Raw genomic sequence first — 26,192 nt, 5'->3', positions numbered from 1 at the left:
AGGTGCCATTCACGCACGTTTTGGACGTAGCCCGGATTAGCGAGAACAAGCCCGTTCACAAACGCGCTTTATGCCAGCGAACGGCGATCAGCGAGCTTTGAAGTGGGAATCCGGGATGATCCACTCTTCGTTGAAGTCAACCTCGACGTAGGTGTTGGGTTGTTCCGGGAGGCCAAAGATCCGCTTGGTGTTCTTGTAGAACTTGCCGATGAGTTCTTCCAGCGAGAGGCGACCCTCGTTGACGGCAGTCAACAGCAGCGGCAGAATCGTTTCTAATCCTGGGAACCCAGGCGGAGGATTCTCCGACTCCTTCTCTTGCTTCGTGTGTGGCGCATGTTCCGTAGCAAATACGTCGATCAAAAAGTACCTCACTTTTTCCATGTCCAATCCGGTCAAGATCCGCCTTAGAAAGAAACAGTGTGGAGTATAATTAGTAGACGACGTCCCCACAAACAGTGCATAGTCAGAGCGAGCCCCCTTCTGCGCCAACTCCTGAGCCAGCACGATCAACGATCGGCGGTGTAGTGGTTAGCATCGCGCAGATCATAGTAGTAAGTTAAACTCGTTGAACAACAAATCCCGTTCCGCTTCGTCTCCTGGAGATTTTCTTTGGTCGTATTCGTGATCCGGAAGTTCTGTTCATTCCTTTTGACCAGTTAGTAACTTAATCAAACGAAATTCAATTTCATTCAAACGAAATTTTAAATAACGTTTACTTTTCTTCCGGTAGCGATAGATTCCGATCCAGAAGGTTCGTGTTGATAAACTTCCTACGGATCGATTTCCGGCTACTAAGAACAGAAGGGTGATAAGTGCGACTAGCGGTAAACTTTTTCGCTGATGAGGGTTGTTCGCCCGGAGTTGGTGTCTTCCATTTAGCAGCGGTTTAGTCAAGAACGCCACACTTGTGTTGCTATGCGAGAAGCCCCTCAAACCACCCAACCTCTCCACTTCCTCGAATCCGCCGCGACTCCACCAGCAACCACGGCAAGGACGCCCTCTTTCCGGCCGCCGGCCCCACTCCGAAGGAACGAACCCTGGCCGGTAAGTTCGTGAGCTCGCGCGACGTAAGATCGTCCTGCAGGATGCCCGATGGACCGAACAGCGGAACTAGGATGGCCAATAATTTTAAAATTAATTCGTCGCTCTGTCTATTCCCGTTGACTTTACGGAAACAGAAAACGATTTTCAGCCATTTGATTTTTGTGATTTGGATTTTTGTGTTTGTAAACATTATTTTTCAAATGTAAATATTGCAGTCCAATCAGTGTTGCAAGTCGATTTTATTTAGTGGGAAAACCGAGGGGTCTCTCGATTTACCGTGACTTTGGTGCTCACGGTGATTTCACGGGATTCACGGCGAAACCAATTTTTAATCAGATTTTTCCTCCGAGTGTCTTGTCGTGTCGTCGACCTGACCTTTTTTTTAAACAAAAACGAATGATGGGAATGGATTCAGCAGACAAAATTACATGAAATATGATCAACTAGATTACCGAGACAAACTTATTTAACGTTCTGCAAAGCATTTTTGATTTTTATTATTGATATCCCAGCATAATTTGACTTGCATGCAAGTTGGAAAAACTTGAATGAGAACCAACTGAAAATATAATTTTAAAATGGCTATAAATATGCGTAGAAACAATCAAATTTTAAAAACCAGAGGTGTTTCAGAAAGGAGAAAACGTGAACTATACGATACATGTATTGGTTTAGTTGTTTATTCAATAGTTCTTTTGTAAAATAGTCGACAAAGTAGCTAATTTTGGCCTAAACTAACATTTCAAACGGGTGTATCTCAAAATTGGGACCATTTGGAGTAATTCTGGACCCGGATTCGGATTCAGCAGGCAAAATTCTACTAGGAACACATATACTCGTCTCAGAGACAAAATCTTGTTGAACTGTGTCATCAAAAGAAAATCTTTGGAAATTCATCAAGAGAAAAATCCGAAGGGAGCATCACTTTCCACTCTAGCGCACGAAAGACCGATAAAAGGAATCTAAAAAAATCATCTTGATTATTCGGTGGAACATCGTTTTCACTATTACGCCTATAAGTGTAACGTCACACTTCGAAAAATGATCTGTCACATTTTGTAGATGGGCAATGTGTGTAAACAAAGTGAAATAAATGATTTTAAGTGGTGCTGACAAGGTAATTCACAAAAAATCATTAGCAGATTGTTTTTTTTTTTGAAGAATTTCGGGAGCGATTTTCTTTTTGCGAGATCTCTTTCGCGGGTGAAGAAAGTTCGCAAGCGAAATTGATAGTTTTGCGATTATTACATCCGAGATTACATCCCTGTTTGCAATCTATTCGTTAAAATATAGAGCTTGACTGGGGTCTTCGGAAGTGACCGGTGGCGTACCGTGAGAATCGGTACAGCTTGGACTATGATCACAGACAAACAGACGGGACACTCGAGTGCGGGACCATCGTCCTTAAATAACCGAGCCAAAACGGTTATTTCAAATGCAATTTAGCTTCGGCATCCACTCACCCGGCGCTGATGGCACTGCTGTCGTGACAGCTCGCCCGTCTTTCCTCAGTGTGTGTGATGTGTTTTTGTTGTTGTAACGTTGAGCGTGAGCACGTGGCAGCAAATGAAAACAACAAAAATATGATGGAATTCAGGAATTCTAACGGTGACCAACAATCCAAGCTTTGCGGGACAACATTGGGACAGTCTCAGCCAGGGTCAGATGAGCAACTGACTAGCGAGGACATACCTCTTGCCCCATTATTAACCCAGTAGGCCGTCTCAACTGCTTGCCGATGTCGAGGCTGCTGATGCGGCCTCCGCTACTGCGGAGGAAGCCGGATTCTGTGGTGGTGTCATCTCCTTCGGAGCAACCTGCTTATCCTTCGTGGATTGCTGCTCAGATTGCTGCTGCTGGTCATCCTTTTGGCCTTTTGGCGATGTTGCATGTTGCGTCGATTGTGAGCGCCACTCAATGTTCATCCACAGTTGTTTTGTTTCGATGTTAGATTTTGTGGCAGCGTTTTTTTAATCTTTGCGACTTTTTTAATCTCATTCGCCACTTTTTACTTTTGTTGTGTGACGCAACTTAACTGCGCCGTGGACACGTTTCCCGCGGATGTTTCCAAACACCCATCGTGGGGATCAATTCTGGTAGATTAGAATTATTATTTTTTTCTATTTCGGCGACCACTACTGGTGTTTTCGTGATCTCTTATACCTTTTGTGTCAGGTGTGGTTCAAGGTTTAGAGAAGGAATGTTCGACAGAATTTGGAAGCAACGGGAAGGACCAGTAGTTTGGTTTCTGTCGATGCGGTTGTGGTGCGTCGTTGCTGGTGCTGCCGCATGATTGGCTTATGAGGTTCTGCCATTGGAAACGGAGCCGGCCCACCGTCATTTTCGGCCGTCGGCGTTAATTTTTATTTTTTTAATCGAGTACAGACGATCAGCAACAACATAATTATTTCAATCAATCAGCTGTTAATGTTTACAATCGTTGTGGCTTGATTGTCTCACGCATACACTGACATGACACATGACAGTAATGGGTTTGTATTGGTATGTATGGGCTGCGCTTCGGCATCAGCTCACCAGGCAGCGCTGGCGTCGCCGTTATATGGTGGTTTGATGAAGGACGATGGATTTCAAAAATAATTTGTATGGAGAGTCACGTCTGTTTGTCTGTGCTATGATGTTGGCCAACATTTAGCAAAAAACAAGTGTTTTTTTAGCATGCTGTTTTAAACTTTTAAAAATAAATATAAAAATCAAGCTCATTTTTCTGAAATTATCACTGTAGTATTGAATGTAGTTTATTTTGCCATAAAAGGTTTCTTTTCCAATCAAAAGTAAAAAACTTTTAACGATACAATGGTTTTGTTTCATAAATGCATGGTAGTATCAAAAACTTTTCAACTTCTAAATTAAAAAGTTTGAACTTTCTACGAATATTCACCAACGCAAACTTTTAATCCAACGAACGATCTTTTTAAATTTATAGTTTTTTTTTGTGTGTACTTACTACTTACTTTAATTTGATAGGTAAAATCAGCCTGGAATTTGCGATGAATAAAGTAACTTGCAAATAAAGTTTAAAGGGAAGTGCGCAGAAGTGCGTTATTTACTGTTTATACCCCACAGAAAGAAAAATAGAAACTTAAAACTACACCCTAACCAAAAATCATGATTTTCTGAGTTCAATATCCTACTTCCCATACATTTTTTTTGTGTAATCGCAGTCGAACTGAAAAAATCGTATAAAAAACGAACTCAGCAAAGTGTGATTTTCAGTTCTGGAGTTTTTTTTTTGAAAAGGTCCAATAAACAAAATTTTCAGTTTTTGCTTTTTGGGTGTTTTTCAATACCCCTGACTTAAGGCGGTTTAAAAAACACCCAAAAAGCAAAAACTGGAAATTTGGTTTATTGGACCTTTTCAAAAAAAAACTGCAGAGTTACAGTGTAGCCCTTTCAACCCAGTTCAACCCATATAACCATTTTTATGGTTGTAGTACCTGAACTCATAAAATCGTATGAAAAGTGGGATACTAGTAAGGGTGTAAAATGATCATGACTAAAAACTAAAAACTAGATCAGGCCCAAAGGGCCAAAATGTTGGGCACCCCTGATTTATCAAAACGATTATGACTATTTTTCTGAGCAAAATGACTTTTTGTACTTAAACAAAGTGTTTAAAATTGATTTTTAAATTAAGTTCAAAATATTGGATTACTGATTTGTTTTGTTTGATTGCTAGAATTTTTTAAACTTCTTCACCCAAACTTGAGTAACTTTGAAACAGTGTGTACACAACTCGCGACAACCCCGTTGAGCTGTGACGTTTTTTGTAACCTCATATTTTGACAGTTTCCAGGTAGTTAGTTAACATTTTGCTACGAAGGATTATTCTTTTCCTGTAAACAAGTCGACTCAAAATGCCAAAACAATTCACTCTCCCTCAACATTGCTGACGTCACCCCGAGTTTTCTCTATTCACCACTAGCGAGCTGTCACATGAGAGGGTGGTGAATTCCCAACCAAAATCGTCATCGTCGGTCAGAGGAATTTTTTCACCCCACACAGCAGACAACCCTCCTTCGGTTCGATTTGGCAGCCAGCGCCGATCGCGAGAAGACGACAGTGTCCAAGTTTGTTCCCGTCCACTCGCCAGCAGCAGCAGCAGCAGCAGTTGTGTGACCATCTCGTCGGTGGATTTCACGGGTCACGCGGCCGCAAAAGTTAGCACTTCTTTTTTTCCCCCGAGGGCACAACCCCCAGCGCGGAATAATTCCAGGAGGAATCTAGTTTGAAGGAGGAGGAACACGATAATCGACGCCAAGATGTCCCTTAACCGTGCTCAGGCCACCAAGGAGCATGTCCTGGCCGTGTCCAGAGACTTCATCTCCCAGCCGCGACTGAGTAAGTATCCGGATTTGTGCGGGGAGGAAAACTGGCCAACTTTGATTTGAAGGGGCAATTTGGGTAGAGGCAAAAGTCGAAGCCTACTTTTTCGGATGTGTCATGTGATAACCTTTATTTGCAAAGGTCTTTGGTTTTGAACACTTTTCCCAATGGATTATTCCCTAAAGTGCGTAGTTTGAGCAGTTTCTACAAAAATTAAACATTGTTTTAGATGCAAGAAGTTGTGCAAACGAAATTATCGATTGGATTGCAAATTTGGCATCGAAATGAGAGAAATCTCTTGCCGAAATGTAGGGTTCTAGGAACCTCAAAACAATGCTCTTCCCTGTGAGAACAATGGTTTGATTACCTAATCAGCTAATAGTCACATAGTGGCAATCAAATTCATTATTTTTTTAACGTTTTCATCAAATTTTCCTCAAAAATCATTCGAAAATTCTGTTTTGATGTCACATGACACCACTGTCAAAACACCTGACTCTCCCTCTTTCGCTCTCTCTCTTCGTCTCACTCTCTCGCATACCCGACGACATCAATACATTCATGCAGGCTGTGGTGGTGTGCGTGTGACGAAACAGCCGGTTGTCTCGCTCTCGCCCACGAGTGTTGTCATAATCACACACTGACTGATGATGGAATGTGTGAAGCAGCTCATTGATGATGCTCTCACGCACTCGTGCATCAATGAAAAAATAGAGATAATCCTCGCCTGCTCTGTCAACGGCTGGAAAATGGTCATTGATTGTTGGTTGTCACTTTTTTACCATGATTAATTAATCGGGGATGTTTAATTGACTGCACGGCGGTGCAGTTTAAATAAATAAATTGCACAAAAATAATGATGGCAGGGCAGGGGTGGGAAGCAACGACGATAAGATAAACTCTGTGCTGGCCGGTTTCTGGAAGAAGAAACTCGATAAGACATCACATGCTCTACCCGATTACATAAAGAAATCGTCGCAATCAAGTGGTGCTGGGACGTCATTTGGAATGTGATGATAACTCAAATAAGTAAACTTTATTTTACGGTCAAATTTAACTTTTTCGATAATTTTATTTTTTATCTTTTAGGTATGTTGCTGAACATAAACATTTATGAAATCACCGAACATTTGTCTCGGTCGTTTTTTGCTCTAAAAATTTCGAGAGTCTTGCTTGTCTTATGTCAACGAAGCATTACTTCAGCATTAAATTGCTAATTACAAAAAATAATCCATGTTTCCATTACCATTGCCGTTCAAGAGCCAAACGACATGCGACACCTAGTGTTGAGTAGCAGAACAGAACGAAGAATGTCGATTGAAATTTCCGCCCTTTGAGGTTATGTATGCGAATTCTGTTTTGTTAAATTCCAGCGTTCAAAACAACTTTTGAGCAAAAATTCGAGCTGATACTTTGTTAACTTTTGATGCTCTATCATTTTAAACAATATAATTTTTTCAAAATTATTTTATTTCAAATATTTTTTTTATTGCGTTAATTTATAGAGGGCAAAGAGTTAACAATCGTACTACTTGAATTTTTTCTCAAAAGTTGTTCTATGAGCTGTAAATTCAATTTTAAGTTTGCATTCCTATGTAACCGAACAGCGAAAATCTGAATCGTCATTCTTCGATGCTTTGCGCCATCTGTCGGAATTTTTGAGCTTTTGATCGCGAATTGAGTTGAAAGCATTCAGAGTTTTACTAAAGGGTCCTTTGAAAATGGAAATTTCCATAGCATAGGAAATTAAAAATTAGAAAAGATTGAAAATCTAAATCATTTTGAAATAATTTGCAGTTCATACTTGATTTCCGAAGACTCGGATATCTGTAGTTATTTTTGTCACAATTTTGGTGGTAACAAAGCATAATCTATTACCCATTTAAATAGTTGAACTTTTTCGCACTCATAACGTTTTTAACACTGGTTCTTTTCTCATTTAACACCACGTGATGGTGGTGTACCGTATTCAACGGGAACTAGCAGGATACCGGCTGATCATTTGCATTTTGCAGTTTCTTCAGTTTCCAAGCCATAGAGTTATCTAAGCCCGATCTCACGCACACTAGCACCCCATTTGTTTTGCTGGCGGCTACAAAATTTAAACTCAATCTTTTTCGTGTACGTACACGCAATACATGCGCACGTAGATAACTCTATTGCTTTACAAAATTGAAATTTCGGAAACCTGAATCTCACGTTAACTTGCGGTGCGTTTGGTGGTGACTTCGATATTTTTATAACCTTAACCCTCTACAACCCAACCCCGCCTTTAGACGGGCCTCGATTTAAAAAAAAAACGTCAAAAATCCATTTTCAACCAATTTTTGATCTTTAAAAAGTATTGGAGTTACTCTTAAAATTTCACAAAATTTATGGGTTGGAAGTTTTACTTGTTTTATGTGACTTTGCCAATGTTTTAAAAAAGTTCACTTTTTTAGAAATTAACTTTGGCTGTGTTTTTTACTAATATTTTCTACGTTTTAATTAAAAAGAAGTATGCAGTAATTTATGTAGTGTCCCAAACTATGCCTCTACGCATTTTTTTTAATTTAAATGATAATGGTGACAGATAATGTAAAAATCAAGCGAAAAATTGAAAAAGTGACTTAAAAACATGAAAAAATTAGATAGGCAAAATGTAATGATAGGAGGTGGTAGAGTAGACCAAATCCTACCAATAATATGCATAAACTAAACAAGATAAATGCAAATTAAAATATTAAAAATTAAACAAGCAAAACATAAAACAAGAGAAGTCAATTTTATCGTAGAACAAAAGTTGCTCAAAACAACCTACTGAACACGGGAAAAATAAAAAATTTCGCAAAAAAAAGTGGGCAATAGAGGGTTATTTTTTTTTATTTCTTTTACAAAAAATCCTTTTCTTTGCTAATTGTAATCGATATAAGTAAGCTATCGGCTGTTGAAAATTAAGTGCTTTTTAGGTGACACTTTCTTTAATTTATATTTGAGTGGCAGTATCTCAGATACGAAAATATTAATCTTCAGCGACAATATTATAGCAAATTTTCTGAACTTTAAAAAAAAAACTCATGGTCACTATTTTTTAAGAATCGAAAAACTGCAAACATTTCGCTAAAATCAAACTTTCGGTGGCTATATCTTGAAAACGGAGCCCTTTATCAAAAAACTGTAAAGTACTTTTCGATTGCAAATTCAATTTTGCATTAAAAAATAATGTCAAACTTGTTTTTGCATGAAACTTCGATTTTGTTTTCCAAATATCACTATTTCTTCAAAAATTCATAACTCGGCGGCAGATTTTTTGACCATGTTTCTCTTTGGCTCAAAAGTTGCGGGTTTTTGTCCCCTAAAACATATCAAAAAATCTCGAAAATCAAAAAATACGTATTTTGGGAAATTGAGTTTTTGTGAAAAAATGTTAATTAAAAAATTGGCAATTTATTGTTCCGTGTACCTATTTTTTTTCCAATAGTCCTCACGAATACCTACAACTTTGTCGAAGACACCAAATTGATCAGAAAATTCATTCAAAAGTTACATATATTCGAATATTTACGTACCATTTTTGTATGGATAGCTGCCAAAATTGTATTGAGACTTGTATGGGTGAACCAATGACTGAAAATAGATTCTTTGGTAATATGGAAGGCCCCCACAAGGTTTGAGTCAAATAAAAAAATATAAAAAATGGTCGAAATCGGCCGATTTCGTAGAGAGTTGCTCTGTTGTATCAAGTGTGGTGTTATTATTGTGAAAAATTGCGAAGCGAATTGCTTCACTTCACTGAATTTCAGCTTTTGTGTCCAAAAGCGTGAGTTTTTGATATACCAAAGCCAATAGCAATCCGCAAGTGTTGCCCCGCCGGAAATCACGATCAGAGCGGTGCCTTCTCGATGTCTGCGATTTTGGCAAACAGTCAAACGCAAAAAGTGCGAGTTTGTTCGTCTGTCATAGTTTAATATCTCCTTAAAAATGTGTGTGGTTTACTGTTATCATCAAAAAGTGTCTATGAAACTGTAAGGAACATGCGCTCAAACCTGATTTCTCCACTTCTCATCCCACAGCCTACAAGACCGTGTCCGGTGTGAACGGTCCGCTGGTCATCCTGGACGAGGTCAAGTTCCCCAAGTTTGCCGAGATTGTGCAGCTGCGGCTGGCCGACGGTACGATCCGCTCCGGCCAGGTGCTCGAGGTGAGCGGCTCCAAGGCCGTCGTCCAGGTGTTCGAGGGCACCTCCGGTATCGACGCCAAGAACACGGTGTGCGAGTTCACCGGCGACATTCTGCGCACGCCCGTCTCCGAGGACATGCTGGGCCGTGTGTTCAACGGTTCCGGTAAGCCCATCGACAAGGGACCGCCGATTCTGGCCGAGGACTTTTTGGATATTCAGGTATAGGGATTTTGACTTGGTTCATGGTTGGCGGAAGATGATTGTGAATTGTTTGTTTTTGGTAGGGTCAACCCATCAACCCGTGGTCCCGTATCTACCCGGAGGAAATGATCCAGACCGGTATCTCGGCTATCGACGTGATGAACTCGATTGCCCGTGGACAGAAGATTCCGATCTTCTCGGCTGCTGGTTTGCCGCACAATGAAATTGCCGCTCAAATTTGTCGTCAGGCCGGTCTGGTCAAGCACACCGGAAAGTCTGTGCTGGACGATCATGAGGAGAACTTTGCCATCGTGTTCGCCGCTATGGGTGTCAACATGGAGACGGCTCGTTTCTTCAAACAGGACTTTGAGGAGAACGGCTCCATGGAGAACGTGTGCTTGTTCTTGAACTTGGCCAACGATCCGACCATCGAGCGTATCATTACGCCGCGTTTGGCGTTGACTGCTGCCGAGTTCTTGGCTTACCAGTGCGAGAAGCACGTGCTGGTCATCTTGACCGACATGTCCTCGTACGCTGAGGCCCTGCGTGAGGTGTCTGCTGCCCGTGAGGAGGTGCCCGGACGTCGTGGTTTCCCCGGTTACATGTACACCGATTTGGCCACTATCTACGAGCGTGCCGGACGTGTTGAGGGTCGTAACGGATCGATTACGCAGATTCCGATCTTGACTATGCCTAACGACGATATTACCCATCCGATTCCCGATTTGACCGGATACATTACGGAGGGTCAGATCTACGTCGACCGTCAGCTGCACAACAGACAGATCTACCCGCCGGTCAACGTGCTGCCGTCGCTGTCCCGTTTGATGAAGTCCGCCATCGGTGAGGGCATGACGCGCAAGGATCACTCGGACGTGTCCAACCAGCTGTACGCTTGCTACGCCATCGGTAAGGACGTGCAGGCCATGAAGGCCGTCGTCGGTGAGGAGGCCCTCACGCCGGACGATCTGCTGTACCTGGAGTTCCTGTCCAAGTTCGAGAAGAACTTCATCTCCCAAGGTAACTACGAGAATCGTACCGTGTTCGAGTCGCTGGACATTGGCTGGCAGCTGCTGCGTATCTTCCCCAAGGAAATGCTCAAGCGTATCCCGGCCTCGATCCTTGCCGAATTCTACCCGCGAGACTCGCGCCATTAAGCTGCCGCTCTCCTCCCTCCCCCACGTCAAGTACTGCTTCACCCTACTTCTTCCCACCCCTTCCCCTTCTGTTTTCTTTTTCAAAGTAATTGTTGTATTCTCCTTGTTCGATTTTGTTTTTTTGTTATTCAAGTTTATATTTTTTGCCATATTTCATGTGAACGATGATCATGAGCCGAGAAAGTATTGTTATTTAATGTAGACGGTGAAACATCTTTCCACTTTTTGCCCCGCCCTCCCCTAAGATCCAAAATGTTGTCAACATCTTATCGAAGCAAAAATAGTGCGTATCGAAAAAAAAATAGCCAGCGCGTTTGATTCAACTTATCGGACTTAAATCGAGTAACAAACAAATTATAAGTGTGTGTGTCTCAAATCAAGCAAAATGTCATTTCGCAATTTCCCACTTTGCGTGCGTGTGTGTAAAAAGCAAACAAACAATTCAACGCTGTGCAAAAATGAAGCATTCCTTTTTAAAAACTACGAACCCAGCACGTGTTTTACCCTCGACGCAACAAACAACAAAAAAACGGCCCAAAATTAAAAGTGCACCCGCCGATCGCGCGACTTTCCCTCGGGCAATTTTCCCCGCGCAAAGATCTCGCCCTGCCCTCCCACTTTGAAAAGCCCGCGCCAACCGATCGCGTGTGTGAAAAAGAATCGACTGCCAAATCCCCGACTCGAAACACACAAAAAAAAAATCGCAACCAACGCAATCAACCAACAAGGAACAACCAATAATAGCACGAAATGTCATCTTGAAAGTGCAACCGGAACGAAAGAAGAGAAGCGAGCGAGCGGGGGTTTGAAATTGATTCCAGCGGGGAAACCTTTTCAGCATCAGGATTCTCCGCGGTCAACATTTTCCGGTGGCGCACGCCGGCTCGGAACGAGATCCCAGTCCAAAAGCAAAAGAGTCGGTGGGGGTTGGTGTGGCGTGGCTTTGGAAAGGTGAAGGTCATTGGCGGGTTTTGGCGGGCAAGATTGCGGTCCGATCTTGGAAAGCCGCTTTCGGTGCGTGGTTCTTCTCTATTGATATTTCTGTGTAAGAACCTTTAAAATAATCAACAGTTAAACAATTATTTTCTAATCATGCTTTGTGCTCTTGTGTGCTAAGGAAGTAGCGAAATAAGCGAGGAAAAAGGTTCAACTAAGCGTAAGAACAAATCTTAGTTTCGGTTTCTTTGTTTACTTTCGTGCTAAAAAAAAACAATCATTTTCTGCAAATTATTAATTTTTTCTTTCCTTTTTTTTGCAAACACAATTGTTAATATATTTTTAATCGCTAGTACGTAAGACCCCAAGCGTTTCCTTTTTTGCATGTTCTTATTCGTCGTCGTGTTAAATGGTGAGAAAGCCCTCTCGAAAGGGGGCAGTTTGGTCACTTGGCAAGTGGCCACTAGCCTCCCGTGTCCAGCGGGCATCTGTTTCCTGCAAAGTTGCCCCAACATCCAAGTCTCGTTCAACCGCGCGCGAATCCCCTATGATTATCACCACGAGAGAAAAAGAGGTTGTTTCAGCTGGTTCGTTGACGAATGGGAGAAACCGCCATCTGCTTTCCCACGTGACGAACTTCTCGTTTTACCATCCCGGAGCTGGAGTTCAACCCAATAGCGACGGTTCGAAACTTTCAACTCGCAAGGAGTTAGATCTACCCTGAAAATTGGACTCGAGCGGTTCTGTGGACACTTTCAAGGCGATTCTTTCACACCTCCGGCAGAGAAGGCTTTCTGAACAATAATTAGTTTGTAAGGCCTCTAAATCTTAGTGAAAAAAAGAAGTAAATCACACATAACCGTAGCGTTACGCGCGACGTCACAAACGCTACTGTAGCTGAGAGTTTGAGTAAGCACTTCTTAGAACAAATTTCAAGCCCCCTTAAAAGAAAAATTATTCAAGCAGAACTCTTAACACAAAGACACACGAGAGAGAGAGTGTAGAACCGATTTGAAGAGATATTTGAAAATAGAAGAAATCTTATTGTAACTGTGCAGACAAAAAAAAAACAAATGATTATATTACGATACTATTAGCTGTTGATGAAGAGTAACATTATTCACTGTATACACACTAAAAATGGCGAGAAAGAAAAACAAACAAAAAAATCAATAAAAAGCGGACAAAAAACTTAACCTCGCAAATGTTTCAATTGCCGAAAATTTTAAGAAATACGAGATGAATCCCCCGGGCGAAATGGCCAAGCATTAGTCCCTAACCCCCCCCCCCCCCCCTAATCTCGCACCGGGTTGGCAAGAGAAATGATATCTAATCAGTTGGCATCCATTTCTCGAGGCAGTGGGACTGTGTGTGGAACGACGCACGTTTGTTGCATGGTTCAATCTTCATTTCACTCTCTCGAAATTGATGGTCGCTTTTCGCTCGCAGGTAAATCATGGTTATGCAAAAAATTCCACTCTGAATGGTAAGTTGGAGCATTTTTCAGGTCGGTGTGAGTGGTACTTACTGAAGGTTATTTGGAATTAAATTTTCAAATGTACAGTAGCTGCACAGAATGGGAAATTGTTTGTAGAGAAAACCAAACCGAATTCAGAACAATGTGAACCTCCAAAGTATTGTTGTTTTCTGAGCATCTGTGCAGAATGCTTTGCTTTTCTCGAAGTATACGAACCCCCTACGACATAATTGCTCGGGCGGCCCCGGTCAATTCGAAGTTACCCCAGGCACCCCGAGTGCAGGACACATTGAGGGTAGAAAGTGGATTAAATTTTCAGTGAATACAATAATTATGACAATACACTCAACCCCCGGTGGTTGGTCACTTTTTTGTTTGACACTTTTTTAGTTTGTACCCCGTTGGTTGGTCAAAGTCAAACTAAAAACTGACGAACTGTCACTTTTTACACGGTGCTCACGCGCACTATCAAAACAAACATTTGGTAGTGTGTGTGAACTCCGTGTAAAAGAGGTGTCAAACTAAAAAGTGAACCCGTTCGTTTGACAACAGGTGGTTCATAAAATCCTTATTCCACGATCTAACCTTTTGACACTATCAAACCTAGCAATATATTGCATCTTACCATTCAAACCATAATTTCCGCTATATTCTTCATGCGGAATCGTCGTCTACTTTCTTCACCGTATTATCTGATTATCACGGTGTTGCGATGTTGTTCCCACATTTTTTTTGAGCTTCAACGACCGATTATTATTCACGCACTTATAAAAATACTTGTTCTGTTTCGCGGATTTGTCTTCTCAAATTTTCGACAGATTATTTATCTTTTCACTGTGAAAAATACACGTGTGTTGGCTGATACAATTACTTTTTTGGTCATCGTATGCTCGCAGAGTACATGAAAGAGAAAAAGAGAAAAAATGGGATAAGTATAATTTAAAATTAATTCGAACATTGTTAACATACACTCAACCCTCGGTGGTTGGTCACATTTTCGTTTGACACTTTTTTAGTTTGTACCCCGTTGGTTTGTCAAAGTCAAACTAAAAAGAAACGAACTGTTACTTTTTACACGGCGCTCATGCACACTATCAAAACAAACGTTTGGTAGTGAACTCCGTGTAAAAGGGGTGTCAAACTAAAACGTGACCCCGTTCGTTTGACAACAGTTGGTGTCAAACCATCGGGGTTTGAGTGTATATATTAAAATAGATTGAAGGCTTTCTGAACGAACCTGCAATCATTATAACAGTTATGTTCAAGTTTCTCACCAATTTTTTTGAGCAGTTGCATTTCTACAATAATGTATTGCGATTCCAAGTTTGAAGAATAGAATACACTCAAACCCCGATGGTTTGACACCAACTGTTGTCAAACGAACGGGGTCACTTTTTAGTTTGACACCCTTTTTACACGGAGTTCACACACACTCCCAAACGTTTGTTTTGATAGTGTGAGTGAGCACCGTGTAAAAAGTGACAGTTCGTCACTTTTTAGTTTGACTTTGTCAAACCAACGGGGTACAAACTAAAAAGTGTCAAACGAAAAAGTGACCAACCACCGGGGGTTGAGTGTAGTTAAAGTTTGTGGGGTATGAGACAAGTTAAAGCAATACCAAAATAAATAGATGGATAGATTTTACTAAATTTTATTTTAAAAAATATGAAAAATCTAGCTGGTTTTTTTTCCTTACCGTCAACATGTTTTCAAATTTTTAAAATAATATATTAATTTCATTGTTATGCGTCTGTTCTAAACGATACCGATAAAGAAATCAAAGTATTGCGCGTTTAAACCGCTGCCCCGATTACAGTACCTTCTAGTTGATCCCACCAATGATGCTATTCCAAATTTTCAATATTTATGACAGACATAAATTGAAAACTTTCTGAAGAAAGTGATCATAAGAAGCAGCACAATTTAACAGTGCGTTCATGCTCAAAAGTGATGCTGCACTTTCTCAGGTGCCTCTATTGGAGACATCAGGTGGCATTAGAGAGACATTTTTGCTTCCACATTACAACGGTATAGCTGATTGCTTGGGTCTTTGGAGTAATGGTTTCTCACATTTTTTAAAATCAATCGGGTAAAATGAATAGTCGATTATCGAGTCGATATCATAGTTAACAAAATATCTTTGAAGACTTTTTTAAATATTGAAACCTACCTACTGATCAAATCTTACAATCTTCAAATCTCAAAATATACAAATCTTTCAGCTTACCCAAACTGTCCCTTTTTACCGGTGTTAAGTGCCCCTTGGCTAGGAGAGACAGCTGGGAAACCCCATAACCAACGCCAGACTCAAGTGGCTCTTAAGATGAGCTACCACAACATTATTCTTTATCTTTACCCGCTTGAAAGCTTCTGCCGTCCTCTCAGTCCTGTGGTCGGTAATAGAAGTACGTGGTTTATTCGCAGGGACACAACGCCGGAATTAAGAGAAAAGTGACGACAAGAGTTTGCGGTTTTCGCATGCCAAATGAGGAAAAAAAGGTTTTAAAAAACGGTTTGTAAGTATTTTTTTAAGTAATCCAAAATATAAAATGTACAATAGGGTGACAAGAAAAAAATGATTTTTTTTGAAAATTTGGCTCGATTCTTTAGGCTATTATAAGAAACTTTGCCAATTTTGAGCCAAATCGTTGAAGTTTATATGGGGAAAATCTCGAAAATGTATGGGGACAAACATCGCTTCAGGAGTTTGACAGCAGGTGGCGCAGGTCTCGCCCAAAATTGCCCAAGTGTGAGATTTTCTAGGAAATTTAATTTCCTACAACTTTGTCGAAGGGAGCAAGAAGATCCGAGTTGATCCTGATGACTTATTAACAATGCGATGAATAGAAATTGGCTTATATACATGAACGTATATAAGGGGTATAAAAGAAGTATATGAGCAGTTCTCTAGGATTTCGGTCATTCGATTTTTTTTGTATTTTTTAATCCGACTGAAACTTTTTTGGTGCCTTCGGTATGCCCAAAGAAGCCATTTTGCATCATTAGTTTGTCCATATAATTTTCCATACAAATTCGGCAGCTGTCCATACAAAAATGATGTATGAAAATTCAAAAATCTGTATCTTTTGAAGGAATTTTTTGATCGATTTGGTGTCTTCGGCAAAGTTGTAGGTATGGATACGGACTACACTGGAAAAAAATAATACACGGTAAAAAAAATTTGGTGATTTTTTTATTTAACTTTTTATCACTAAAACTTGATTTACAAAAAAACACTATTTTTAATTTTTTTTATTTTTTGATATGTTTTACAAGGCATAAAATGCCAACTTTTCAGAAATTTCCAGGTTGTGCAAAAAATCACTGACCGAGTTATGAATTTTTTAATCAATACTGATTTTTTCAAAAAATCGAAATTTTGGTCGTAAAAATTTTTCAACTTCATTTTTCGATGTAAAATCAAATTTGCAATCAAAAAGTACTTTACTGAAATTTTGATAAAGTGCACCGTTTTCAAGTTATAGCCATATTTAAGTGACTTTTTTGAAAATAGTCGCAGTTTTTCATTTTTTTAAATTAGTGCACATGTTTGCCCAGTTTTGAAAAAAATATTTTTGAAAAGCTGAGAAAATTCTCTATATTTTGCTTATTTGGACTTTGTTGATACGACCTTTAGTTGCTGAGATATTGCAATGCAAAGGTTTAAAAACAGGAAAATTGATGTTTTCTAAGTTTCACCCAAACAACCCACCATTTTCTATCGTCAATATCTCAGCAACTAATGGTCCGATTTTCAATGTTAATATATGAAACATTTGTGAAATTTTCCGATCTCTTCGAAAAAAATATTTTTGGAATTTTCAAATCAAGACTAACATTTCACAAAGGCCAAACATTCAATATTACGCCCTTTTAAATGAAAAATGAAGTTGAAAAATTTTTACGACCAAAATTTCGATTTTTTGAAAAAATCAGTATTGATTAAAAAATTCATAACTCGGTCAGTGATTTTTTGCACAACCTGGAAATTTCTGAAAAGTTGGCATTTTATGTCTTCTAAAACATATCAAAAAATAAAAAAAATTAAAAATAGTGTTTTTTTGTAAATCAAGTTTTAGTGATAAAAAGTTAAATAAAAAAATCACCAAATTTTTTTTTACCGTGTATTATTTTTTCCAGTGTAGTCCGTATCCATACCTACAACTTTGCCGAAGACACCAAATCGATCAAAAAATTCCTTCAAAAGATACAGATTTTTGAATTTTCATACATCATTTTTGTATGGACAGCTGCCGAATTTGTATGGAAAATTATATGGACAAACTAATGATGCAAAATGGCTTCTTTGGGCATACCGAAGGCACCAAAAAAGTTTCAGCCGGATTAAAAAATACAAAAATTAAAATTGAAGAAAAAAGACCGATTTCGTAGAGAATTGCTCATATAAGAAAAAAAAATACTTAAAAAACGTTACTTAATCCACTCTTAGGTGGTTGTTGCCTTCCTCACATTTAGAGGGTAATGCTATCCAAAATAGATACACAAGGGCGGACCTTTCAGTGTTCTATCAACTTGATTCATTATTCATACCATCAGATTGGGTAGTCAGATCTTCATAATTCAGGGCACTTATGTGCTTATAACTTTTGATAGAGTTGTCAGATCTGCAATCTACTAAACTCGTTGGAAAGGTCTTTTGATCACCTATCCAACGACAGGTCGCATGATAGATCCGGACAACGTTTTCATCGAAATATATGAGATCCGGCCTCTAAAAAGTGCATAAATAACACTTAAGTGCGCATAACTTTTGATAGGGTTGTCAGATCTTCAAACTTTTGAACTCGTTGGAAAGGTCTTTCAAATACCTTTCTAAAAATGTATAACATGACGGGGTTTCTTACAAAAACCACCCTTTTTACAATCTTCCGGACTTTTGTTAGAATCGTTTTTTTAGCATAACTTTTGAAGTACTTTATAATTTTCAATAACGACTTATGAGACCCCAAGACGGATCGAATGAGACCAATACGGTCCAAATCGGTTCAGCCAGTGCCGAGATAACCAGTGCAAATTTTTTTTATCAACATCCCACCACACACACAGACATTTGAGTCGATAAGTATACATGAAGGTGGGTCTAGGAGGTCAAATTAAGAATTTAGTTTTTCGAGTGATTTTATAGCCTTTCCTCAGTAAAGCGAGGAAGGCAAAAATCATTAAAATCAGGATCAGCTTCGATCGTTTTGCACGCTTCAGCAAAGCTGTAGGGATATGAATTTCCTACAAGAATCTCACATTTGGGTAATTTTGGGCGATTCCCGCGCCACCTGACAGAAACATCCTGAAACGATGTTTTTCTGCATATTTTTTTCGATTTTCCTTTAACGATAAAAAGCGACCCAAAAATTATTCGATTTGGCTCAAAATTGGAACAGTTATTTAATATTTTGCCCGAAGAATCGAGCTAGAGGGTATCCCTGATGTTGATTTTTTTCATTGTCACCCTAGTGTACAAGCTAGAAATGCTATATAATATTTAAAAAAATGTTTTTTTATGAAAAAATGTTTTTGAAAAATTTCAAGCAGATCATATTTTGAAAAATTAACTGAGGGACAATAAAGATTTCTGAAAAGGCTTTTATCGTCGAATAAGGCCAGTGGCGTTAATGTTAATATATACCCGATTTAATTCCACCTGGGGTGAGATAGAGCCTTTCTTACTAAAGAATATATGGTAGAACTTCTATCAGCTGATAACATCGACTTTGTTTATTTATAACGTCAGCACAAAAGAAAGTGAAATGCTTCCAAAAATCCTATGATGAAAGCAATGTATTATAAATGATATGTTTTCCAAAAGAAATTAAAAACGCAATTTCCACCGAAACAATATTTTGAATCGTACATATTCCTAATCAATCATGCGTTCATCACAAACGCGAGCATAGCAAGCCGCGGTTTTGGTTTTCTAGCTTCGGTACGAGCCCAAGCCCATTTGTGTGTTGGTATTTTGGTTCATCGTACCAGCGCACCAAGACACGCGTCGGCTCGTCTGTTTGGTTTCGTGTCTGACAGTTCTGCACAAATGGACAGGGCAAAACAAACCGAAAAGCTACGATATCTTATAAGCTGCAAATAAGCTGTAGGAAATATCGGTAGACAAGCTAATACAAACAAGTATAACTCGAGCCACAAACTATATGCGCCAGTATACGATGTTCAACTTGACAACTTGTCGACTTGATGAAGAAGCGTCAAAAATCGAAGCAGTGTGATTTTTTAGCCATTTTTTCGAAGAAAATTCATGCGGAATTGTAATAATTACGAAGATGAAAATGATGTTCAGCCATAAAGTAAAAACTATACCTTTCTTTAATAAGAAAGACAAAAGATGCGAATGCAGATAAAAAGAAGACCTGTTTTTCCTAAATCAAAATGTGCTCAAAATTACAGCACAAAAAAACGTTTTTTTTATATAAAAATAGTGCGAAAAACATTTCAAAGCTTCTCTACCGATCTCTGTATGATTTGAAGCAATTCCGAATGTTCATGTTAACTTTTATGTTTGTAGGCAAAAATGCAAAGGAAATGTGCTCGTTTTATATGAAATAAGTCGATTCTTTTGCACAGCGTGTCTCTGGTGTGGCAAAAAATGATTCATACTTAAAACGTGACTCAAATTACAAATCATTCTACTTTGTGTTATCTGTTTTATATGTTACCCAGCACAGTGCTTCTGTATTGGGCATCATTTGCTGGCCCTCCCCTTTGTTTAATATTAATGAGCCGAATTGATGGGGATCGATTTGTTATTCCATGATGAAAGATCCGTTTGTTTGCTCTGCTTACTGATTATTTATAACTGAGTAAGTACTCTGTTGCTTAGTTTTTATTAATAGATAATATTGAAAAGCTTTTCATTAATCTTATTACAGACTTGAATCAACAGTCATTGTCACTGTGAAATCAAAAGATAATGTATTCAAATATGATTTTAGCTATCATTCGTCCCTTTCATCACATAAATTGTGCAAACCCAAAAGTTAGAGTTGGAAATAAGTTTCCCAGGAATCCATTAACTTTACAAAAAGAACGGACGAAGCTCTAACCCAAAAGTTATCCATTTTCCCCATGCTGATTGATTTGCTCCGTCAGTTTCAGAACCACGCACAGATCGTTCACAACTAATATTGTGCACACGTACCAGGACCGAGGGTGCTCGACTTCCTGTGCACCACGAAGGAAACGAATTTTCGTGGTTCATTAGTTTCCCAATTGACGCAAATAATTACATTAGCAGATTCCTTTACGCTGACTGGCTGACTGCGGGGAAAATCCTGCAGCCCGACCAGTTTACTCCAACTTAGTGGAGAAACCCACAAACATAACACAACAACGCAACACTTGCCAAAACCAGCAGCAGTTGCCTAATGAGAAAGTTCAGCACAACTTTGGCACCTTCTCGAATTGGATGGGTTTGAAGAAAATCGTGCTCTTTTCGGCTCATTTTCGTTAGTGTGGTTCATTTATGAGAAATTTAGTTGAGCATAAAATTTGAATGTTGTGGGTTTTTGGCGATTATCTACGCTCCATGGTTGGTTATGGATGGTCCCTAGTTTGCTCTCAACTATTAGTAAATTATTCGAAAGAATTATTCTTAATACAATAATTACGCACACATTAACGTAAATTTAATTTTCGCTAAAGAGCAAATAGACTTCGCCTAGGGCATTTAACTACACTTGACTTGTTGAGAGCTTAAAATTTCATTTCATTACCTTTATTTCGTTGTTTACGCATTTGAAGAAATTGGTGCAAATGTAACAAGCAAAGGAAATGCTCGTTAAACCCATCACAAACGCAGAAAAAAATCTGTCGGATTTTTGGATAATCATTTTATTCCAAATCTTGACTAAGACTTTAATAGATCAAGTTTCTAAAAAATTCCATTTTATCAGGGCTGTGGAGTCGGAGTCGGAGTCGGAGCCGGAGTCGGAGCCGGAGTCGGTGGAGTCGGGTCTTTTTGGGGACCTGGAGTCGGAGTCGGAGTCGGAGTCGTCAAAACTAGAATAGCTGGAGTCGGAGTCGGGGTCGGAGCTGGCAAAATTTTATGAGCTGGAGTCGGAGTCGGAGCCGGAGTCGTAAATTTCTGATAGACCCGGAGTCGGAGCTGGAGTCGGAGTTATCAATTATTAATTATTCAATATTTGTTATAATTCAGGTTAATTACGAATTTTTAAATTTATTTATTGAATCGCGTGCACTGCGTTGACATTTTTTAAAATCAATTTATTTTTTGGATCAAGATAATTATCAGATGTCATGTTGTTTTCGAAGCATTTTTATTGTGATTGGAAAGCTCTTATTGTATTATTTCACTAAGATTACAGCATGCAGCAGCATCCGATTGCTTGCCTTGAGAATAAAAATCTAACAGTTAACTTCATTTATGCCAATGGTCGTATCGCTTGCTTAGGGCGAATCCCAGACCTGTACCCATCACAACTACCAACTCCACGCGACACTTACGCAACCTTGTTGTTTAAATTCGATTAAATTTGATCAAACGGTCAAAGGTTGGGAAGAAGAGCCTGCGGTTTCGCTACCTTTTTCTAAGTAAGTTCAGCATCAAAACTTCCCGTGCTCCTAATCCTTATTCCTCTCCCGGTGTATGGTGGAGATGGGAGCGGCCGGCAATGGATGGCTTTCATGGTGCTACATGTCCTGTACTGGTAGAATTGGTTTTAATTCCCTCTAATCAATTCCTAAGCAACCTGGGCTGGACAACTATCACACATCGTGACGAAATCCAGTCTGCAACCCGCTAAGATCACCATCTCCATGCGAATGCGAATGCGAATTTCACTAAAATCACAGCATGATAATCTGTTAATCCTCTCTTGTCAATGTTTGTATACACTAAACTATAGTTTCATAACTCATACAATAGTAAACAACTGTGGCTGTGTAGTAAAGCATTAAAACATATTTAAATAATTCTTTACTGGCTCTTTTTGCTTGTATTTACAGTATTAAAAAAAGTATTTAAACCCCTTGGGCCCTATGCGCATTTTGTAATGAAACATGTAAACAATTCAAAGTTTGACAAAAACCTAGTGCTACGTTTTATTGTGAAACTCATGCCAAACATTTTGCTACAAAAAGCTCATGAAAAGATGATTTCTATAAAAAGTTCTATAACAAATACTATTACAAAAATAAAAAAGGTGCTAAAAAAGTTAGTACACCTTTCGAAAATTAACATGAAGTTATTTGTTGACAAATCACCATAAATCCAGCCCCCCAACTCCAAATTGGCATCTTTGACCGATATAAAATAATTAAGATTGAATATAAAGTTTACTAACTACTTAGTATAAAAGTTTAAATAACTCTGAAAATGCTATATAGAACTTATCTAATCTTAATTTGGCAAACTTTTAATTCAACTAAATGTCAATATATTACCATAGAATTGCTAAGATTTTAAGTAGATCCTTTTTTTATAGGAAAATAAAGGTTCACTATCGGTACTAACGAAAAAAAGGTGCAGGTGGTTATGTTCTACATGACCAATATGACAAAGAACTTTGTACAAAACTCTAAAAAGTAAATCCATTTTTATTTATATTTTTAAATTCTTCGCCAATTTATTTAATCTTTAATAATTAATTCTAATTTAATATTTTCAATAATTGGCACCTCTGTGGAAACAAATTGCCAAAAAACGAAAATATTGCCAAAACAAGTAGGGGAGAGTGGGGAGACTTGATCCCCGGGGAGACTTGATCCCAAGCCTGTATCTCGTCAGCATGTGGGTAAAAAAATTAGCTTTGTTCTAGAAAGTTGTGCGAAATTGACTAAAACTCATTGTAGAAAACAAAGAAAAAAAATTAAAAAATGTTTAGATTGAGTTACACACATTTTTCTAAGAAGTGCTGCAAAAAACTTCCAAGAGATCTTTTTTCTTTGTTTTGATAAGTATAGAAAACACTCAAAAATTATTCAAAAAAATATTTTTTATACATGAATTGTTTGATAAACATATCAACTCCAAAACCCTTACGCATTTGATGTTAAATTTATCGTCATACTATTTTTACAATCAATTGTTTAAAAAAGTGCGTTTAGGGAGACTTGATCCTTGCATTTTTACAGTCACTGGAATCAGCCTTAAAATTAAATAATTTGGGTGGGTTTTCGTACATAGTTTCCTTTAGTATAGTTGTACATAACTAACTGCAGTTTGATCCATTTTTCAAAAGTTAACAAAAATTACCAGCTTTTGTAAACATGCTCAATTTTGGTCTAAAAAAGAAAATTTTAAGTTTTTAAATATTATACATGCTAAACTTGTTATATTTTGAACACAAACGTACAGGTTTAATGTGAAATTGCTGTATCTTATAGAAAATTAAAAGTTTGGATGAATAAGAAACATTTTGCTTAAGATTTCTTCAAAATGTTGAAAGGGGGATCAAATTACCCTCAACATTTTGAAAATGCCGGTTTATAATATTTTTTAAAAACGCTTGACATTATTCGAAGAGCTTATCTGATGATATACCCTTATCAGCCAAACATAGTTGAATGTTTAAACTTTCAATTCATGCAAAAAGATCATAGTTTTGTGAGAAATTGACAGAGTTATGTGCGATACAAAAAAAAGGGATCAAGTCTCCCCACTCTCCCCTATGTTTCGGAAAACTAGGGAGAACCTTCCCTGAGGGCAATGGCCACTCCGGGTGTGGCCAATCCTGTCAAAATGGCCATTTTCATTACCAGTATCAAAAACCATAAATTTTGAAACCCATATTGCCCAAATCTGTATGGTTCCGTAAATTTCCTCCCGGGATAACCTTCCCTCTGGGCAATGGCCACTCCGGGTGTGGCCAATCCTGTCAAAATGATCATTTTCATTACCAGTTTAAAAAACCATGCATTTTGATACCCATATTGCCCAAATTTGTATGGTTCCGTAAATGTCCTCCCGGGAGAACCTTCCCTGAGGGCAATGGCCACTCCGGGTGTGGCCAATCCTGTCAAATGGCCATTTCCATTACCAGTATCAAAAACCATAAATTTTGATACCCATATTGCCCAAATCTGTATGGTTCCGTAAATTTCCTCCCGGGAGAACCTTCCCTCAGGGCAATGGCCACTCCGGGTGTGGCCGATACTCTACCAATTTGTTCCCAATCATTTCGGTATTCTGGTGACCGCTCTGGCAACCGTCAATAACTTCTTGGACCTCCTCTCAAGTTCGTTCACCACCTGTTTCTTTCAACGTGTGCGTGTGTGTGTGAGTAATAAAAATCCCAACGTAAGGTCTGTCTTTGATGAAAGTCTGATGGACACTAAATCCTCCAGAGGCTAACTTTTAGCTTAAATAGTTGGCACGGCATCCACGCAACAGAAACAGAATGTCACGCCGAGGGCATGCGACGGTAACGCTACATTTTCGAAAAAATTTGCATTGACACCGCAGATAGAGCTTTAAGACAAAGTCCTTTGTCAAAAAAAATATTTAAAAAACATTTTTAAAATTGACATTATAACTCTACTAATAAATTATCAACTATTATACTGCCCTGATCACATAAATGTCCCATATGTATTTTCATCGTTTTTGAGTTATTGATGCAGTTTGGTTCAAAGTCGTGTGCTCTTTAAAAAGAGCCTATAACATCCAGTACTTTTTTCTAGAAATCAAAAATGCGTTTTTCTCATGCGTAAGACTCTGTTTTCTTTTCAGAATTATGACAATTTCAGTAAAAAAGTCGAAGCAAAAAATGTTTGCGTGTAGTGGATCCTTAAATAATATATTTGAACAAGTATATTTTTTAAACACCTTAAATCGGGGTGATATAATTGCTATAATTTTAATTTATTTTTCAAATTTTAGAATTTTCTTATTATTTATATGTTTAAAGTGTTGACTGGGCTGGATCACACAATTTCCATGTACGTCCTCTAAAATAAATTCAAAAGAGCTTTAAAAAATAGAGACTTTGAAATTTGTCTATTTCAAAACCAGGGTATCTTTGAAAGTTACTGTGTTTCTTCAAAATTTCAGCCTAAAATTATGCAAATTGATTTTATATGTCAATTCGATCATGAAAGCTAACTTTCTTTTAATATTTCATAAAAAAGTACAATTAAGTCGGAGTCGGCTTAACTCAGAAAGCCGGAGTCGGAGTCGCCTGAAATATGACCCGACTCCGCAGCCCTGTTATACTGTATAAACATCATTTTAAAATTATTGATTTTCCGTACGTCCTACTCAATTAGTGGGGCAAGACGAACAACCCGTTGGGGCAAGAGGAGCAATGCTTGAAATAACATGTAAATTGAACTGTTATCACTTGGACACATCAGATTAGAGTGAAACGTTTCTTTCATTGTTAGATAATAATATAAAATAAGAATATTTTACTAATATTTTGATCGTATTTACGAAAAAAATTAAATTACTTAGATGATAAAGAGTAAATTTTCATAATATCACTTTATTTTGCATGGACATTTTTTAACAACTTATTTATCAGTTTTTAATTATTTTGTATTTATTTTCCAAAAAAAATGTAGTTGCAACAATTTGTAATCTTCTCACCATTGAAAAAACTGCTAATATCCACTTTCGGCAAAAACGAGATATTAGCACCAGGTGGCAAAGGATGTTCAAACGCCGATGCAAAACCAAACGGCTAATATGCCACTCTTATGGGAAATTGCCTTGAAGGAGATTTGGCGACAAACACTACAACGCGTTTATCTCGGAATACTTCATTTGGCATACTAGCCGAAATTTCAATTATGGGCAGTATTTTGTCCATACTTAAAATCCATATGGTACACTAGGGTGAAATCTAGTTGTATGGGAAAAATAGAAATTCTCAGATCAAATCAG

At 38.4% G+C, this 26,192-nt stretch overlaps 1 protein-coding gene across 1 annotated transcript; it reads left to right on the top strand.

Annotated features, from left to right (window-relative positions):
* Positions 1-5,048: 5,048 nt before the first annotated feature.
* On the top strand, positions 5,049-13,037 carry LOC120418739 (V-type proton ATPase subunit B). The gene is made up of 3 exons (XM_039581214.2): positions 5,049-5,403; positions 9,441-9,766; positions 9,832-13,037. Exons 1-3 carry the CDS (start codon positions 5,325-5,327, stop codon positions 10,903-10,905), a joined length of 1,479 nt encoding a protein of 492 aa, XP_039437148.1. The 5' UTR covers positions 5,049-5,324; the 3' UTR covers positions 10,906-13,037.
* Positions 13,038-26,192: the final 13,155 nt, after the last annotated feature.

Source organism: Culex pipiens, chromosome 1, assembly GCF_016801865.2.
Source record: "Culex pipiens pallens isolate TS chromosome 1, TS_CPP_V2, whole genome shotgun sequence".
In the NCBI taxonomy this organism is placed as follows: Eukaryota; Metazoa; Arthropoda; class Insecta; order Diptera; family Culicidae; genus Culex; species Culex pipiens.
Note: the sequence above shows the minus strand (reverse complement) of the source record. Positions and strands in the feature narration are given on the sequence as shown.

Bases quoted from the DNA above. Each gene is read 5' to 3' on its own strand.
- LOC120418739 (XM_039581214.2), top strand. From the start codon at position 5,325: ATGTCCCTTAACCGTGCTCAGGCCACCAAGGAGCATGTCCTGGCCGTG. The intron at 5,404-9,440 runs GTAAGTATCCGG...CTCATCCCACAG, and splicing joins CATCTCCCAGCCGCGACTGA to CCTACAAGACCGTGTCCGGT. The intron at 9,767-9,831 runs GTATAGGGATTT...TGTTTTTGGTAG, and splicing joins AGGACTTTTTGGATATTCAG to GGTCAACCCATCAACCCGTG.